The sequence below is a fragment of the Pezoporus flaviventris genome, unplaced genomic scaffold (assembly GCF_033815535.1).
Source record: "Pezoporus flaviventris isolate CSIRO_AGI_PZ_B2104156 unplaced genomic scaffold, CSIRO_AGI_Pfla_v1 ptg000066l, whole genome shotgun sequence".
Taxonomy (NCBI): domain Eukaryota; kingdom Metazoa; phylum Chordata; class Aves; order Psittaciformes; family Psittacidae; genus Pezoporus; species Pezoporus flaviventris.
This window is the reverse complement of record NW_026892614.1, coordinates 18,361,287-18,379,736: the sequence shown is the minus strand read 5'-3', so window position 1 is coordinate 18,379,736 and position 18,450 is coordinate 18,361,287. Positions and strand designations below refer to the sequence as shown.

The following is an 18,450-nucleotide window of genomic DNA, read 5'->3' as shown; positions in this document are numbered from 1 at the left end:
TTCTGTGAGCAAATCTCTCCAAACAGCATTTACATATGCAAATGTTGGCTCAACTGTATTCCATAACTTATAAAACTGCCAAATATCAAAGACATTCTGTGAGTGATCTGGTATCCTACATATGAAAATGTAGGTCGTAACAAAAAGCACTACTTGTTGTGTATGTCAAAAGACCCATTCTAATCTTAGTGCTCATGGGTTTATAACTAAAGTCAAGCACATGGAGGTTTGTTTTTTTTGTTGGTTAAGGACATATTTTGCACTGTGTTACCTGGTTTCTCCTTTGTACCTTCAGTAAACTGAAACAGGGAAATACAAGAACTTCTGGAAGCTCTATTATAATGAGCTATGCTTAGAGTAAGAAAGGTGCCACACACTTAGGTATACAAGGTCCTTCTTCAATAAAATGCAATGTTCTATTGTTCAAATACCTGTTCCTGCTAAAAAAGTTGATCACTGAGAACAATAGTATTAATGATACCCTATTTTCATAAATATTTATAATGTGAAAGATATAAACTGAGACCTGATGTCACAAAGTGCCCCCTCTGTCCTTGAGCTTTCCACACAACACCAGCAGAAAGTGCTTTCAGTAGAGCCAGGCGCCCTCTGGACTGATCTCAGAAACCCTTCCAAAACGAAATATACTCTTTCCAAATCACTTTCAAAATGCAGCCCACTAACATTACTCATAGTGCAATTTCTCCCCCACCACTGCTCTTTTCCCTTCTCTGCAGAGATTATAATCTATGTTCCCACTTCAGTTATGCCACTCTTTTTCACTCATTTTCACTTACGCCTGTCAGCTCACATGCCAGTGTTTAACAACACTTCTAGTCATGTTTGTTTGTTTCATGAATGTGTGTATAAATTATTTCAGGAAAGCACATATATGGATGGATGCAGCCAAAGCCAAATTCAGGAGAAGCCTATGCTCCAAGCCTCAAGCCTATGCTCCAAGCCTCAAGCCTATGCTCCAGTCAAATGTAAGCTAACTCTGATTCAGAAGCTGTCCCAGTGGAGACTGAGGACACCAGAAACACCATCAAAAAGAAATGGTAATGGATTGGGAAACAGAAGACATAATTCTACCCTCCCTACTTTGCTACTGACTGTGAATAAGCCAAGCTACTGATTCCCATCACATCATTTGTCTGCCTTACTCATTTAGATTGTAAACTCTGCAAGGCAGGGAATATCTCGTGCAAACTGTTTGCAAAGAGCTTCTTCACACAAAGGAATTTTGAGTGGGAAGCCTGTATTAATATAATAGTGCTTCTATTAACAGTAGTAAATTTCAAATTGTGCACATTGAGCAAAATCATCAATCAATATATTTTACTTCCAGAAGGTTTGTTACTAATTTTGCTATTCTTGGAGGCAAGGACAATATTATTATAAGCAGTCACCTCCTGTTGCAACACTACAGTGTTCCTGATACGCAACTACCACCTGTTCATTCCTTTGGTGACCGTTACGGCTCTGTTCTTTTTCCCTTATGACTGGCACAAGAAGATTTTACCACTGTTCTCATATACTCTTGAGAGCTGCCTGAAAGAATTCCTATTTTGGGCATATATTAATTAATTACTTCTATTCATGCCAAAGTGAACTGTAATCAGCAGGGAGCTCTTCATCATTTTTCAGAATATTTAGCACCCTTACAGTGACACCATTTGCTGTGCTTTTAGCAAGCAGCTTATTGCTCTAATTCCTTCTTATGAGATCCAAATTTGCAGGCCTCATTCTTCATCCAGTCATTACCAATCTTTCCTTACCATGGCTCTAATACCACTACTTGCCCCTTAGTCACTAGCTAAGACACTGATTTCCCCTGTGCAGAGCAGAATCAGTGTCTAGTCTTCCTCTTATTTTTCAAGGACAAAACACTTATCTGAGGTACCAAATTAAATGTCTCCACACATCTTCCTACAGTTTTTCTACGGTTGTTGTTGGTATCAAATCACCTATTTAAGACCTCAACTTTCTTTTTTATAATAATTTCCCTTTAATGTTTTTCCATTCTATCTTCTTTTTCTGTTTGTTTTACAGGTTTCAGCTACCATGAAAGATCTTTCCTTCTCTCCAAACAGAAAAATAAATGCAGCTTTTACATTCTCAGTTATGTTTTGCATTAGCTGCCTGAGATCCTAAAGTAGCTGTCAGTCCAAATCTACTTGTTCTGTGAGCTGTGAAACCAATAAAGTTTGCTATCCTGGAGTATTTCCTATATCCCTGCCCCATAATGCTGCAATTATCCTGCAAGCTTTTCCCATGTCCTCTATAATCTCATTATCTGTAATACTCTTTCAGTCCTCCTTCCTGACCTCTACATTCTCCAACAGTATCTAAGACAAATAAGTTCAAAAGTAATTTATGAAAAATGGAAGGATAAAATGGACTTACTAGAAATTCTACATTACCATAAAATGAAATTACTTAAAAGTGACAACTCAGTACAAATCTGTTTTTTGTTTTATTCTGCATGCAAATCCCTAGGCCTAGAAAACAAGAGCTAGTTAATTTGTTCATATGTGATGTTCACTCCGAAATTACAGATGAAACATAAATGCCAGCAGTTAGTGTTTCAGTAGCACTCAAGTTTTACTAGCATTCAGTTCCTTATGCAAAAAGCCCCCAAAAGCCTACCATAGGAACTCAAACATCTCAAGCCCTCAACTGTTCTTTTTATGCAGACACATTTCCACAATAAAGAACTACACATACGCAAATATACGACAGAAAAAGCTGCAAACACAGAAGCAGAGTAAAATACACTTCATTAAATATCAAGAATAAAAATACAGTTGATATGCCGCTAATTATATTAATGCTTGCAATATTGAAGACAAATAAATAAAGGTGCTTGGATTATACTATCTGAAACAGCTTCTGAACTTCCTAGCTGCTTTAGAAGCCAAAAGTCAAAGCAATGAGTCTAGGTTCAGTTTCCTAAGTAATAAAAATTCTTGGCTACACATGGTAATTCTGACATTCAAATGAAATTAATCAAATCATCAGCAGACTTGTACACTTGAAAAGCAATTTTTAATTTACCCTGACAACAGATTCTATGTTGTAGCTGATAACAAACTTGGCTGCAAGTGCAAAAGTAGGCTCAAAATCTGTTTCATGCTGACATAAAATGGCAGTAACAGCAATACCTACAGCTTCCAGGAAATGTTACATGGTTCAGAGGCTTCTGACAGAACAACACAGACATCAAATTCAGCAAATGACAATTTCTAGAGTTCACATTATTTTTTTTCTTGCATTTTCATATATCTGTTTTCACATATAAGTAATTGAAGGCACAGTGCTGTTTATACCATGAATATGTGCATCAATATTATCCACAGGTGATGTATTGGAGACTGACAACAATTCACATTTCCATACCTTCCTTTGTGTGTTGGAACTCCCTAAAACCCTTTGCAAAGCAAAAAATATCATAATCGAGGAGAAACAGTGATAGGTCATCAATACGGTAGTGACCTTCTGTACCCAGGCTTAGCAGCCATTCTAAGTACAGCAGTACTTCTGAAATATGAGCGCCAATTAATAGTTCTGCCTGTGAGGGATCGTTTATATAATCACATGCACTACTACAAACTGCATGTGCAGTTTTTTGATACCACTGCAGAAGGACAACAATTTCATTAAATCAGTATCTGTACTTTGTCGAGAGGCCAGTAGGTTTCCCAAAGTTCCCTAAATGTCTTAAATGTGTGTGACCTTATGCTAAGCTCTGGCTGAGTGAACTCCCAAACCAACACACCGGATAAATAAATATATTTATAAAGCAACTGCTGCAGCACTGGCAATAGTAACAAAGGTAACAAGGAAGAGAAAACTAAACCTATCTTTCCATGCTTACTACTGCTTACAACAGCTGAACACCCCGCTGAATCTCTCTAAAGAGAACAATTAGCTGACCTTCAGGAGCTGAAATTCAGATACCTACTTATAGCCGCTCTTCCATGCTCTCTGCTCCTCTCTTAGCTTCATAGAGTTTTTGAGTTCAGTAGTTCTGTGGGCTTTCTGATCTGGAACCATCCCTCCAGCAGCACACTCACCTGCACAGGCGCAGCCGCACATGGAGCAGCGGCAGCCCTGTAGCTATCCTCCAGGGGTCACAATTGGGTTACAAATTCTATAAAATGTGATGACTGTGCAGAGTGATTTAGAGCAATTTATTCACATCCTTCTTCATTAAGATTCAAATGGAATAAGATAGAAATTGAACAGATACAGAAAATGTGCATGGCTTGCTTCTGTAGTCAGTAAACATTTATTCACCAGGCACAGCTCTCTCTCATGTTCTCTCTCGTATTCTCTCTCTTCCCCTATCCTTCCTGCTTGCTGTTTTAATGCATAATTAAGAAGGTCAGAATTAATGAAGCATTGTGGAGTAAAGTTCAAGGGATCCCCAGGCACTATTTATTCTATTAGATCTCAGGCATGAATGCCAGATTGGCAGCATTAGAGGCAGAGGCAGTGTGGCTGGCAGCAGTCCAGAAGCAAAGCTACCAAGGGAGACTTACCTGCAGTGTCAAGTCATTGCTGAGCTCCCTCCCTGCAAAAATCACCCGCAGCTGGTCAGCTGGAACTCCCTGTCGCTGGGCAACCACCTCCTTCAGCTGGAGGATGCTGGCATCTGAACCAACCTCCACAGGGAAACCATGGCTAGAGTTGAACCTGACGAACACTGAAAAAGAGTAAAACACCTTCTAAAGCAAACATTTCTCATGACAAGTTTGTACTTGTGACTACAAGAGGCTTACTCTTCTATTTCAGGGAGCATGTACTAATTTCAGAGAAAAGCTATTAATATTCCAGTATAACATTCTGAAACCCATCACAGAATAGTTAGTGATCAATAAATAAAACCCACATGTTTTCTAACCCTTGGCAGTGCTAGAAATTACAGAGAACAGTCAGAATCAAAAAAGACCCAGCTAGGCAGCTGTCTAACTAGTTGCTAATTGGTAAAATACATTTCAGTTCAGTCCTAACCTCAGTGGGCATGGCCCACACACGATTTCTGTGCCCCCTCACACTCTTGCCCACTGCATGTAACGAACTATTGCAGGAAACTGAGGTAGGCTTTAGAGCCAAATATATATTAAATAATACAAGGGAAAACCAATTCCTTGTTACACAGTAAAGCACAGTGATATAAACTGGCTTCCCACAGATATAATTCTACAGAAGATAATGATGGAGAGAAAATCACATGCTAGCAGAAATGTTTGGGAGTATTACAGCATGGTCTTTTCAGAGTTCACTAAAATATCAGCAGTACATAACTCCTGCTGGCATCCACCTTCAGTGCAGAAAATCACTACAGCACCAGTCACATCATTTTTAGAGCTGCAGCAACTGGTTTATGCAGCCAGTGAAGTCTGGCAAACAAACATACAAGCTTCCTGCCATTCAGCTGGCAGAGGTGTTTTCCGTAAGGAGTTTGAAAGCGCTCATTGAGCCCATGGTCAGGGGAATTACTACAAGAACTATGAAAGGGGAAAAAAACCCATTACATCCATACCAGTCACAGAGACTGTATGAACAGCAGACATGTCCCCCGAGGACTGCTTCAACCAATAGCTCCACAGGCAGGAAGCAAAGGAATTAGCAAAACCCAGTATAAAACAAAAAATTTCTATCAATTAGACAGTGGGCACCTGTCACCTAAACAACTTGGGTATTGATTGTAACAACCAGTCTTAAAGATTTATTTCCTGTTCCCACTGCAATCCTTTAGCTGAAGATGTTATTCCTTTGTATTTTTGATGACTGACAGAAGCATAAGCTCAAAAGTATTTATATTCTTTCAAGATACAACTCTTTTTAAAACTGAAAACTGTATTTCTTGTTAGTTTTCAAACACACAGTTTACCCGACCACTCCAAAATCAGGTATTTTAAGACCATTTCAGTATGGCTGAGAATGCTGCCATTGTCTTGCTGAGCAATGAAGGTTGTAAATATCTCCAATTTCACATCTTCAGTTCAGATTTGTCTAATCTTTAAGGGACAAGGCCATATACCAGCAAAATTTAACACAACATTTTAAGTTTAGCACTTGAAAATACCCTCTTAATATACTAAAGTGGAAGGTAAGATTGCATAATGTTGTGTCAGGCAGGGTGTAGTACATATGCCCTGCAGTGTGCTACACAGTCTCCTGTAGTACATTGAGTTACTGGTTATGATTTCTATTTAAAGGTGTTCTGGAAAATAGCTAAACTATGAAAAGCTCAGTAAAATCAGCAGAATTTGGATTTTATTGTGGTTTGGAAAGGTAGGGAGGATTTATATGACAAAAAGGAGTTCCAGCCAATGGGAACTGAACATTCCCCATCTTTTCCAGGAATACTCATAATGCTCAGCTGTAAATAACATTATCTGGGCTGGTAGCAAAATATATAGTTAAATCAATGGAGAATAACAAACTTTTTTAATATGCTAAGCTTTGACTATCTGACTATGGCATATATGCATACATTTAGACATTTATATAGATATGTTCACATACACACATAAAATGCACAATGTGCATCTCCAAAGGTTTCTTCCTAATAAATAATCTCCCTCAGTCTTACAAAATCCACTGCTATTGGTTTAGGAAATGAAAAATAGTTAGCAAGTACACTGACTGCAAACCAAATGTGTTAGCAAAAGGAAAGTGCTTCACAAAAGAAGCATAAACAAGTGTCATTTAAATTGATTATAAAGCATTTTTAAGGACAGTATAAATCCAACACATTTACCACAAGCATAATTCATGTTCATCGTCAACAATTCCCATCCCTTTCCTCAAATAAGTTTATTTTTATCCACTTCCAACAGATACAGTCTCCTTTTCCCAACCTATATGAGGCAGTGGAATTTTCAGTCTCACAATTGTAACCACAAGCAAATGTGGAAAACGGGTGCATGAGTCCAACACTTTGCACACCACAGCAAAGATTACACTACTGTCTTATAAGCCTGAAGAGCTAACTCAGAAAAATGCTAGAATGTCAAACTTCACTTGCTGGAAAGTTCTAATTCACAAATACTTTGCCCTTAAACACGTTTATTCTATTATGAAGTCTGAAATCCACAAAGCCTCTTTAATGTAAAAGAACAGAAGAGACCTTTGCTTACTTGCACAGAGCACAAAAAGATTAAACACAAAACTTCAGTCTGTGGAATAAAAACAGAATTTAATTAATATATTTTGAGCTTCTTTCTAAGTAAAAGAAACTTACTTTCTTTTTGACATTTCACCTCAATCGAATAATCACTATCAAGTTGATACATAGAACACGTTATTCAAGGGATCACAGGTGAAGTTATGCAGACATTTGAGACCTCTTCCAAAGAATACATACTTTGAAAAGTCTTAGAATTTAAAGTTTGTCCTGGAAATTAGTATTGGCTTAACAGAAGATGAGGCCTAAATTGCTGATTGAAATCCAAAAGAAATAAATCAAGTTACTAAAATTAAGAAGTAGCTAAACAAAGCTGAAAAAAGGAGGGCCCATTTGTATCAGTCCTCCTACTCCCACATCTGTAAGAGGTGACAAGCAATAAAGCTTGTCTGATAAAAGGAAACTTTGTGAGACTTGACTGTCATGCCAAATGATAATCTCTGTAAATATCACAAAGATCAGATTCCCACCGGGACCAAGACGTACCTAGGTGCTTTTGTAAATCTCTTTTGCATCTACTTCAATCTCTGTATATCTTTAAAATCTCACTTTCAAGTCCACACGTTAAGCATAGTACTGAATGAAGGAAAGCAGTGTAACTGAAGGAGCAAATAAAAAAGAAATATGTAAAGATTTCATTACATCTTTCAGATACATAAGGTGTTCATCTTCATGCAATGATTTTTATTTTACATCTAACAGTTGGACAGTAATAATCTCCTGTTTGGAAGGATCAGCAAGTGCTACATAAGGAAATACTTGTAGTTTAGTAAGTTTTGAATATTTTCACGCGAATTTCCCAATTCCAATCCACTACTAAAACTGAGTCAGCAGCACAATTCAATCACTTAGGATACAATATGATGAATAACTTTTCCCCATGAAGTAACAAAAGAATTGTTAGTGAAGGGAAAATAAGTTAGGATGATTGTGACTAAAATCTTGTGTTCAAGACAATCTTGGGTTCAAGACAATCTTTAGCTCAAGACAATACTGGTCCTGGCCATGGGTCCATCCGTTACGCTTGAAGTTGCTACACATGTAACTGGGATACTGAAAGAAATGTGCATCTCAGCTGTGCGTGTTTACAATTCAGCATGTTAATACCAACACAACTGAAATTTAAGCAAAGGTAGATACAAACTGGTTAAACTCAGACGCAAGTACATGGGGCAGGTTTGGAGGGGAGCTGCAGAATTTCAGGCTGGAGAAAACTGTTGGATCTCAACAGGCCATTTCTCGGAGCCCTGGCATTCAGCAGCCTTTTTTCTTTGGAATTATACCAAAAGTGCCAACACTTTAACCACCACTGCCATCAATCTGACAGGTTTTCTAGTTCTGAATAAAGAAGATAAATATTGCATTTTGGAGAAGCTTACACCTTGCTTGTGAACAAACTGTGAAGGAACAGTCCCAATATATGGAAGCAAAACAATTGAACTGTGCCAATAATGCAAAGAAACTTGTTGATGTTTTTACATTGCTACATACAAAACACAAATTTCCTTTTTAGATTTGACAGAAACTACTCAATTTTTTTTCTTCCTAAAGTAGTGACTAAGACAATCCTGCTTCACTGCAAAACAAAGCTACAACCTACAATTTATGATCTGTTGCAAAAGAATGTACATATTTAAGATCTTACTGCTGAGCAATTGTATTGTGTCCATGATAATTATGGCTGCTTCAGGTACTTTTTATTCCCCATTCTTCCTAGATACAAAAAGAATATAAGCAAAGATTAACACAAGGATGGTGTGAAAAATGTGTAATTTTTTCTATTATTTTTAAAAGCCTTTTCCCTACTGAGCTCAGATGACAAGACCTTTGAAATGTCTTTTCCGAAGACTGGGGAAAAAAGTCTTGTGACAGTATCTGTCTGTGGTGATCAGTACCTCTTTGGCTCAGCACATGACTTTAGAACACTGCTCTTCTCCGCTCAAAAATCCACAGCCAAACTATTTCACACTAGAAAGTACTGTCCCTTCTCAATATTATTTTTTTCTCATAATCCGTGATTAATAATTTATCCAGTAAAATGAACTAGTTTAGCACAGATTAAAAACAGGAAAATGTACAGAAAGGATAAAGGAAAAGAAGGCGGAAATTAAGGTAATGCAAAATCCTAGCTACCTGCTAGAGTACTATGAAATGTTCTGTAAGTCCCTCCATTATGGCACGATTGCACATCACCTCTCAAGGAACAGCCTGGAGGAGCTGTTCCAAGTATCTTTTTTGTTTCAATAAATAAAATAAGAACATATTTTTCAGATGCTTGGGGTTCTTGCATACTCTATCTCATGGTGAGATACTGTTCTATTATTTTAATCTTTATATTTGATGAACATAAGATACATTTGTAGGCACTTTATGAGCCCCAAATGAAAATCAGTTGCTACCTGGAATTTCTATAACGTAAATTGTAGAAATGCAACTGTAGGATATATGTAGCGCAAGAAACTAGTAGTAGAACACAATATAATGTAATGGTAGTAAATCTTGTGCCACAACTTTTTATTGTTATTTCCTGGTTTTCAGTGTGTCAAGGGAATTGCAAAAAGGGAAAGAAGTAAAGAAAAAGATTAAATAGGAACAAAAAAGATGAGATGGGGAGACTCTGCAAACTGAGGTCAAGTCTCTAAAGAATAGTTCAGAGCTGTGTCAGGCTTTTATAAAACAGTCAGCACATGTTATTGAAAGTCCAATTAAATGGTTAAACAACATTGCGCAAAGTTCTTTGAAGTGTCTTTCCACAGCAGCTCCAGCAGCCTGGAACTGGTTGAAGTCTTTTTCTTCACAGATTTGTGTATCTAGGTTCTGCGTTAGAACAGGAGACCTTCCCAACCCTTTTTGCTCCCAGGAGCACTGGAAAGCAGGATGGTTCAGTCAGCTCCATTCTACCCTACTGCCACTGCATCAAGTGCAGCTTTGGAGGCTGTCCAAAGTTCTCACCAACTGGCTTGCCTGATATTTTTCTTGACATATATATGTCATAAAATAGAATCTCATCAGCATTAGAATAACCAGTCCCAAGTGGTATTCATATAGTCTTTTCATCAATTAGCAAAAATACCCTCAACTGTCTCCAAGAAAGCTCTCGACTTCATCAAAGAGCTGCCAAATTCTGACAAATTGGAACAACGTTGAGATAGCAAGATCCCCGTCTTGAGATGCCCTTGCACTGAACATCCTGTCAACAATTCCCTTCTTCTATAAAGAGCGAAATCCAACTGCAGAACCTCTTCTGTCAACACAAGGAGTGAGATAGTGTTTCAGAGATAATGATTTCACACATTCAGTCTGTATGGCGGAAAATCAACACTTTTAAACACTGCCCTGATATGAGTGTGTTGCTGCTGCAGATGTTGATGCACTAGCATGATGTTTTCCTGGCAAAATGACCTGCTGTGTATTTTGCACCAGGTCCAGACTGAGAGGTATATGCCATGAAGTTACCATGACTTAATGAGTTACCACTCACTGTTGAGCCATGATAACCGGCAGCATTAGGCCTCCCCAGTCACTGCATTTGTGCAATAAAATTAATGCACATTAATGTAAGCCAACTTCACAGCCACAGCAGAAAAAGAGCCTACACTGGCAACTCATTAAGCTAGAGTAATTTGCTTGCTTCTGATTATTTGTAAATTACCTTCACCTAACAAATGATTTTATGATATAGTCACACATAGAGAGCAATGTAGTAATCTGACATAAACAATGTCTATAAAACCCCATCCTTGGTGAGGTTATTTCTCTCCTTAGCAGGGAATAAACTCTCTGATGGAAACATCTTTAGTTCTAGCTAACACTAAATGAGTATCATAAAAATTGTTCCTTGATTATTAACTGAAATTTTAAGATTGGGTATCAATCATGATTGACTTTTATTCAAACAACTGTTTATGGAAAGCAATATAGTAGTATTCATAAATGCTATAAATACTGATGACAGTTTTATACAAGTCATGAGGAGCATGGAAAGGTTGAGCAGGGGCTGGGCACTGCAAGATTAGGGGGCATCATATTAAGCTGGTGGGAACTAGGTTCAAAAAAGGCAAAAAATGAGATGTTTGCTGACAGTACCAGCAACAGACCTTTGGGAAAGCTCTGCCAGGGAAGTGGTAGATGGAGGACTAATAACTTCAGCTGATGGGGAGAAAAGAAACCGGCAGTTACTGCATAGTCAGCTCAGTAATCTCCCTACTGAAAAGGACAGAAGAATACACACTGTTATGAAATAAATAGTTTATATATAGGTTTTGAGCTCAGGAATACTATGTCTTCAAGTCACATGCTAAGCCAAAAAGAAGCTTATCACTGCAAGGACATTAAAATTAACAGATACAGATACTGTCACAAGTATTTTCTTTTCCCATTCTTAGGGAAATACATTTTAAAGCTCATGTCATTTAATTAAAAATAGCTGTGAGAACATCAGGGAGAAATATCATCTATGTTTGCCCTATCATCCTTCTTCAGAAAGGTCAGTCTGCTTAAGGTCATTGCTGATGAAAGTAATACCTGGGGTTAAACAGACTTTTGTTCCGAACAACTATGGCAGCTCCTTTGTAGATATCCTGGGTTTGTATTTCCATACAAGCATTCCAACCAGTGTTACCTGAATGTAACACTGAGTAAAATCCAGTACATAGACAGGTTAACAGTTTCCTCCTGACTGCTCCTTGCTACCAAGTAATCCAAACCAAGAATAGAGGCAAATGAAAAAGACAACAGTGCAGCAGCACTTTTCCTCCAGAAATATGCATGCACATGCAGTTGCTTTCTTATATTGCAGTAAGGCACATTTTAAACTCAGCAACTCTCACAGTAACCTAATTTTATCCTAGGAAGTATGCCTCTTAATCCAAGACAGAAGCTAAATTTGTCTAGTGAATTACTTCCTGTAAATAATTCACTCGGTTTTACTATACCCAAATTCTCTATAGAGGAATGCAAAGCTAGCTAACCCAACACTACAATTATGTTGGCATTTCCTTTAAAAGTCTCTTGAAAATGCTATTTTTAGCTATTTTTATCTTGATTTACTGGCTGCTCATGTCAGCACAAAGCTGCCTTGAACTTTCTTGATATAGAATTAAGCTAAATTTGTGTTTCATCTAAAATAGACTTACGCCATTCTTTAATGTGCTTAGATGTGGGTAAGATTCTTTAAACTCTACATATTTCCAGCTACATGCTACAGCTTTCTGTATTAATAAGAAGTATTAGATTTAAAAATAAAATGTATATTATTGCAGCTTTTAAATTACCCCTCTCCTGTGGAAGAATGTGCCAGTATTTTTGCAAAGACTTCATGAGTTAAATAAAATTCGTAAGGGTCAGAAAATCTCAAGTAGAACTACTGCAATAGGTTTAAGGCTAGAAAAGGGACTGCAAGGTGAAGACTGCAATAGTGAGATTCCACTATTTCAACAGTTACGCTCGTTTGCAGTTCCCCAGGATATTTATCACATAATTCTTATGGCATCTATATTCTGCTAAATATTAGAAGCATTAGTGGATAGCTGATGACTCACTCAAACAAATATACAATTGAATAAAGCAGCTGTCAGACTTGACTAGGGAAGGAGCTTTCTAACTTCATGAAGTTTGTTAGTTGTTCAGTATACAGCAAACACATATAAAAAAATTATACAATCCATATCAGAATACGAATTAAAATGGTGTCTATACCATTGGAATGTCTGTGTAGAAACAACTCGTTCCACATATAGAAAAACCAGGAGTTCCAGAGAAAACCTGCTTACCCATCTACTGACATGGAAACCTTTGTTTTCACATTGTTTAATTTCTACAAGAACTACTAGAAATAAAAACAAGCCAGAACTCAAGGGAATAAACATTGTTATAGCTCAGGACAGCGTTAGCCCAAGTAGGTAGCTGTATGCAGTACAGCCACGTGCACTGCTTGAAGGAAGAGGATGAAGCCAGCTTCTCCAGAGAACAGACACATAATATGGTTTCTTTCCTTGGTGTTTACAGGTCTAATGTTAGATTTTGAAAGTCTAAGTTAATTTGCTTTTACTCGTCCCATTTGAGGGGATCCAAGTATCACTACAATCATGTCCCAATTTGTTTTGAAACACACAATGCACAAATGAAATTATAGAATTATAGAATGGTTGGAGTTGGAAAGGACTTTAAGATCATCTACTTGCCATGGGCAGGGACACCTTCCACTAGACCATGTTGCCCAAGGTTATGTCTAACCTGGCCTTGAATGCTGCTAGGGATGGAGCATTTACCACTTCTTTGGCCAACCCATTCCAGTGCCTCACCACCTTCACAGTAAAGAACTTCTGCCTTATATCTAACCTAAACTTCCCCTGTTTAACTTTAAATCCATCACCCCTTGTCCCATCACTAAAGTCCCTAGCGAAGAGCACCCTTGTAGGCCCCCTTCAGATACTGGAAGGCTGCTATGAGGTCTCCACGCAGCCTTCTCTTCTCCAGGCTGAACAGCCCCAACTTTCCCAGCCTGTCTTCATATGGGAGGTGCTCCAGTCCCCTACTTATTATATTTCATCACTGAGCACTCAATTTTAAGGCTACATGCCACAGTCTCTTTAGCATCTTTCCAATTTACTTGTGTTACTGATGTTTTCTCTACTAGCAGAAAAATAAGCTACAATATTCTGGGATAGCCACATTCCTGCCCTTCACCTTTTGAACTGGGGGCAGGATCTCTCCTCTCTGTGACCTGTCTTCCTGACAGTAAATTTACTGCAACAGCAGAGCAGACTTCGGAGGGTGAGTGCTCTGCAGAACGGCCTAAAGAGACATTGAGGGCACTGGGGACACACAGCTCTGACTGTCCATGCCTGGCTTCCCTGGGGACTCCCCACTGGGCCCAGGGCACATGTCAGTCAGCCCTGGGGTCTGTCAGCCCCTGCCTCAGCAACACCACAGCAGAGTCTGTGATCACACCAGCCTGTTGCTGTTCCTGCCTCGGCTTCTTACATGGACATGATTTGATGTGCCACCTGGCGCTGACCTGGAGGTGGATCCATCCCTGCGCAGCCCATCATCACATGGCCAGCCTTGCCCTGCCTGCTGCAGGGCTCTGGGCTGCAGTGCTGCTCAGCAGGCCCAACCCCAGCCCAGCCGCCACTTGCCCTGGTGCCAGTTGTGGAAAAGGCAAGAGGGAGGCAAGAGGAAATGGAACGTATCTTCAAACACAGCAAATCCGCCAGTCTCAAAACATGCTCTAAATCTCAAGTGTCAGGGAGGCTGCATGCATGTGCGTGAGCTGCCGGATGGGTTGTTTTTTTTTAACATCGACTTTTTCTATCACACAAAATAACAAATACAAACATTCCCGCATTAAATACCTCTAAGAACCTGACACAAGAAAATACCCAGCAGTCACTTGTGCCAGGCAAAAACATATGGCCAGAACTGACTGCCAAAATCAGTCTATCGTTCCCACTTTAAAACTGCTAGTCAACTGGAAAAAAAGCAACACAATTTCAAATATCCCAGTGTCACACCAGAATTCTATGAATTCACTATATTCTCTGAACACACAAAAATTAATTTGATCTGTTTAAAATATATACAGTGTAGTCATTTACAATCACCCTTTAATTATATCAAATGCATAAAAGTGGGTGTGTACACATATATAGAGATACATATGTATGAATAAAATCCCCAACTCAAAATGTAGTTATTTCACTACAGAGTGAAATACTTATTCACCAAGCAGATGTAGACAGGAACTTGCTGAGCAAGATGAGAGTAGGGACACAAAAATGCTTACTGGGAAGATGACACAAATACTATTCAAATATGAAAAATTAGAAATGCCAAATCATAATGAAATGCCAAAATAAAGCAGGAGGCCTTAGACTGATAAAGGGTGATGGATATAGTACATCAGTTGAATACGATGGGATAAAAGTTATGAAACATTTCTGATATGGTACAAGCAACTTTGTTTCTGTTTTGTTGTTTTTTTTTAATCAAAACTAAGCAGAGCCAAGGCATGCATATATTACAGATATGTACGCCAGTGAAAACCATGCGGAGCTATATTGTGCCACGTATTTATATCTTTCTTGACACTTTACCACTGCCAATCTGTTTTTCTGGATTTAACTTTACTGTCCCATACATCAGCAACTTTGAAAAGGATGACACAATGACTTGTTTCTCTCCGTCAGATCTAGGTCCATAAATGACATGAAGTTAGATATTTAAGCTTAAACAGGGGAAGTTCAGGTTAGATATAAGGAAGAAGTTCTTTACTGTGAGGGTGGAGAGGCACTGGAAGAGGTTGCCAAAAGAAGTGGTAAATGCTCCATCCCTGGCAGTGTCCAAGGTCAGGTTGGACAGAGCCTTGGGTGACATGGTCAAGGATGACGCACCCCTGCCCATGGCAGGAGTTGCAACTAGATAATCTTAAAGTCCTTTCCAACCCAAATCATTCTATTATTTCAAGGCCTGCAGGCTTACAATTTCACAGTATATTTTACTAAAGCTAAAAAATATATGAATATATGTTGTTAGGTTTTTTTATTAAGCACTAATATGGCTATATAGAGTAGTACCACCATTAAAAAGAAGGCCTCACAATCTGAAGTTTTAGATTGTCACCATGGTAGATCAAAGTACCTCTGACATCAGATAAAGAAAATAATTTTAAAGATTTGCTTTGACAAAAGCAAGATCCACATAAATTAAAATGAGAATTAACAGCTGAACTGATGATGATGGGGTGAATTGGTTCCTTCTTGCTGTAGTGAAAGCTTATGGCAAAAAAAAAAGAAAAAAAAAATATTTTTCTTAGATCAAAATTCATACTTTTTTTCAAAGAAAAACAGAAGCTCAGAATTTTCATTATAACTAGCAAGGCATGAAGTTAAAATTTCTGCACAAGCAGAACAATAAATCTGTGTCTGATTAAATGTAATTCTCTATACATGGCCTGTTTTTTGCTTTACATTGGGAAAGCTGAAGCTTAGGGAGAGGCAGCAAACACAGGCTGTCTGTAACCTTTGGTAGTGGGTCATGCTGCTACCAAAATGTACTTACATGGCAGAGTTCCACAAATTCTCATGCAAAAATCCCATTTTGCATACCTTACCTCCATGGGTGGAAGACAGAAATGCACCACCATTTCTGTGAGGCACATGAGGCACAATGCAGTTTGGAACAGCAGAATCTGTCTTAACATTGTTTGTTTTTTAATGCTGACTGTGCTGACATCTTTCAGCTCTCTGAAGAAAATGTGGGAGGCTGGTATAAGTTATTATTTTGGGCCATGTGCTGTGTTTCCATTGTTCATGTGGTCAGGAGGAATGATGCTAGAAGAGCAAAATAGTTTTCTATGGCATTTGGTCATTTTCAAAACCTGGTTTGAGACCTGAAAGAACACTCAGTCTTTTTTGCTGAAAAAAACCCCCCACCAAACAAAACCTAAGTTCTTTATTTTATGAATATTCCCATAAGATCCATTTCACAAACACCTCAACACTTCTCAAGATTTCTTTTCATTCTGTCTTTCTGACAAAACAGGCACACAGCTGCAGCCAAGCACTCCCTGTGCCAGTGCTTTTTTCAGTTAGTTTGAAGGAAATCACCAGCACACACGGCTGAGATTATGATCAGACAAGAAAAGTCTATTATGCAATTTTATTCTTGTCTGTGACTGACTGAACATCAAAGGGCCACTCAGTGCCAGCCACGGATACTTGTTAAGGTAAAAATAGTTTTGTAAAAGCAGATGGTGGAAGCAAGACACCAGTTGATCACAAATACTGGGTATGAGTACAGTATACTTTACATGAGGCTTTTAGAAATCAAAAGGAAGGATTTTAACACATCATAGCATTCCTTTGCAGTATATTGACATTACAAACTGTATGGTGTTTTCAGATAGAGTAGAGGTCTGCCAAGTCCTTCTGATCACAATTTTCCTTCCCACCCAATTCAGAATGGTCTGGGCATCAGCAGTTTTGTAACTGTAAATAGGTAAATTTTTTCATAGCATATGCTCCAGGCAACAGGACCAATGGAAACACAGCACGCACTACAAAGTAATATCTTAATACCAACCTTAATTCTTAGCAATCTGTGGGCTCAGGCTAACCTGGATCTTCAATAGTGGTGCTCTATTGTCTGCTCTTGAAATATTGGTAAGCCCTTTCATCACAAAAATAACTAGGACTGATGTAGAAATGGATGTGTTGTAAAACAGAAGGGAGCACCAAACACCATGATTTAACGAAGTGTGAAACACCAGAAGACCTCAGAAGCCTAAGGCCTGTATCCAGACAACACTCACCAGATAATTACTCTAGTGACCCATCAAAGATTACTGGGAAAACATAGTAAATACATTTCAGCGCACAACAAAATTTAAGTGCACAACAAAGCAATGCAGAAGGGAAACAATGAGAATAATGAAGCTAAGACAGAAAAGTTTGAAAATGGAAAAGAAAAAGTTCAGAGGAAGAAAAGGCTTCTCCAGGAAGAGAAGGAGGGAGGACCTACAGTCAGTGCCATGATTTGAAGAATAAAACTCCAAATATCTAAATCACCTTTTCTGAAGACTTTTTGGTTATATGGAGAACAACCAGATTAGTCTAGCCCTGTACGTAGTTCATAAAATCACCAGTGCTAGATGATTCTGTGCCATTAAGTAATATAAAGAGAAAACTGTTTTGAACATTTTGAAATTTCCATTAAACCACACAATTCAAGAAGCAGTGCATCAGAGAAAGATTAAATGAGAAAGCATTGCTTTAAAAATTGAAGACAAAACCAATATAGCTGATATAGTATCAACAATCCTGACCCCATTAACTACACTCCAAAAATACAGAAGGATCAAGAGCCACAAGATTCATACTACACATGCTGAAGAGACAGACACAGGGGTTGCACTAGGTGTGCTGTAGTCCAGAGGCAGGACATCAGAAGGGCTTTCCAGGGATCCCTACCTCTCCACTGAAAGACAGGATGGAGTAGGATGTATAAATGAATTCTTACGTACTTATAGCAAGCCTCTCTAGTTCTTACCTGCTCATTTTCCACAGCAAGGGATCATCCAGGAGCAACCATACATCTCCAATCCATCATGTGCCGCAGCCTTACTACAAATGCTGCCTTCAGCTTCCAGGTGGCATCTGGCTCAGTGCCTCAGATCTGCTGTGCCTGCACTATCATGACTGACAAATAAGGTACACTGGAAGAGAGCCTGGTCCCACCACAGCAGTGAACCC

General features: G+C 38.6%; 1 protein-coding gene across 3 annotated transcripts in view; it reads right to left on the bottom strand.

The window, feature by feature from the left end:
* PRKN (parkin RBR E3 ubiquitin protein ligase) overlaps positions 1 to 18,450 on the bottom strand; it is a 740,903-nt gene that overhangs the window by 587,484 nt on the left and 134,969 nt on the right. For all 3 annotated transcript variants that reach the window (XM_061471412.1, XM_061471414.1, XM_061471413.1), the window contains exon 2: positions 4,545 to 4,708. In XM_061471412.1, coding sequence (XP_061327396.1) covers positions 4,545 to 4,708 — 164 coding nt within the window. The remainder of the gene's footprint in view (positions 1 to 4,544; positions 4,709 to 18,450) is intronic.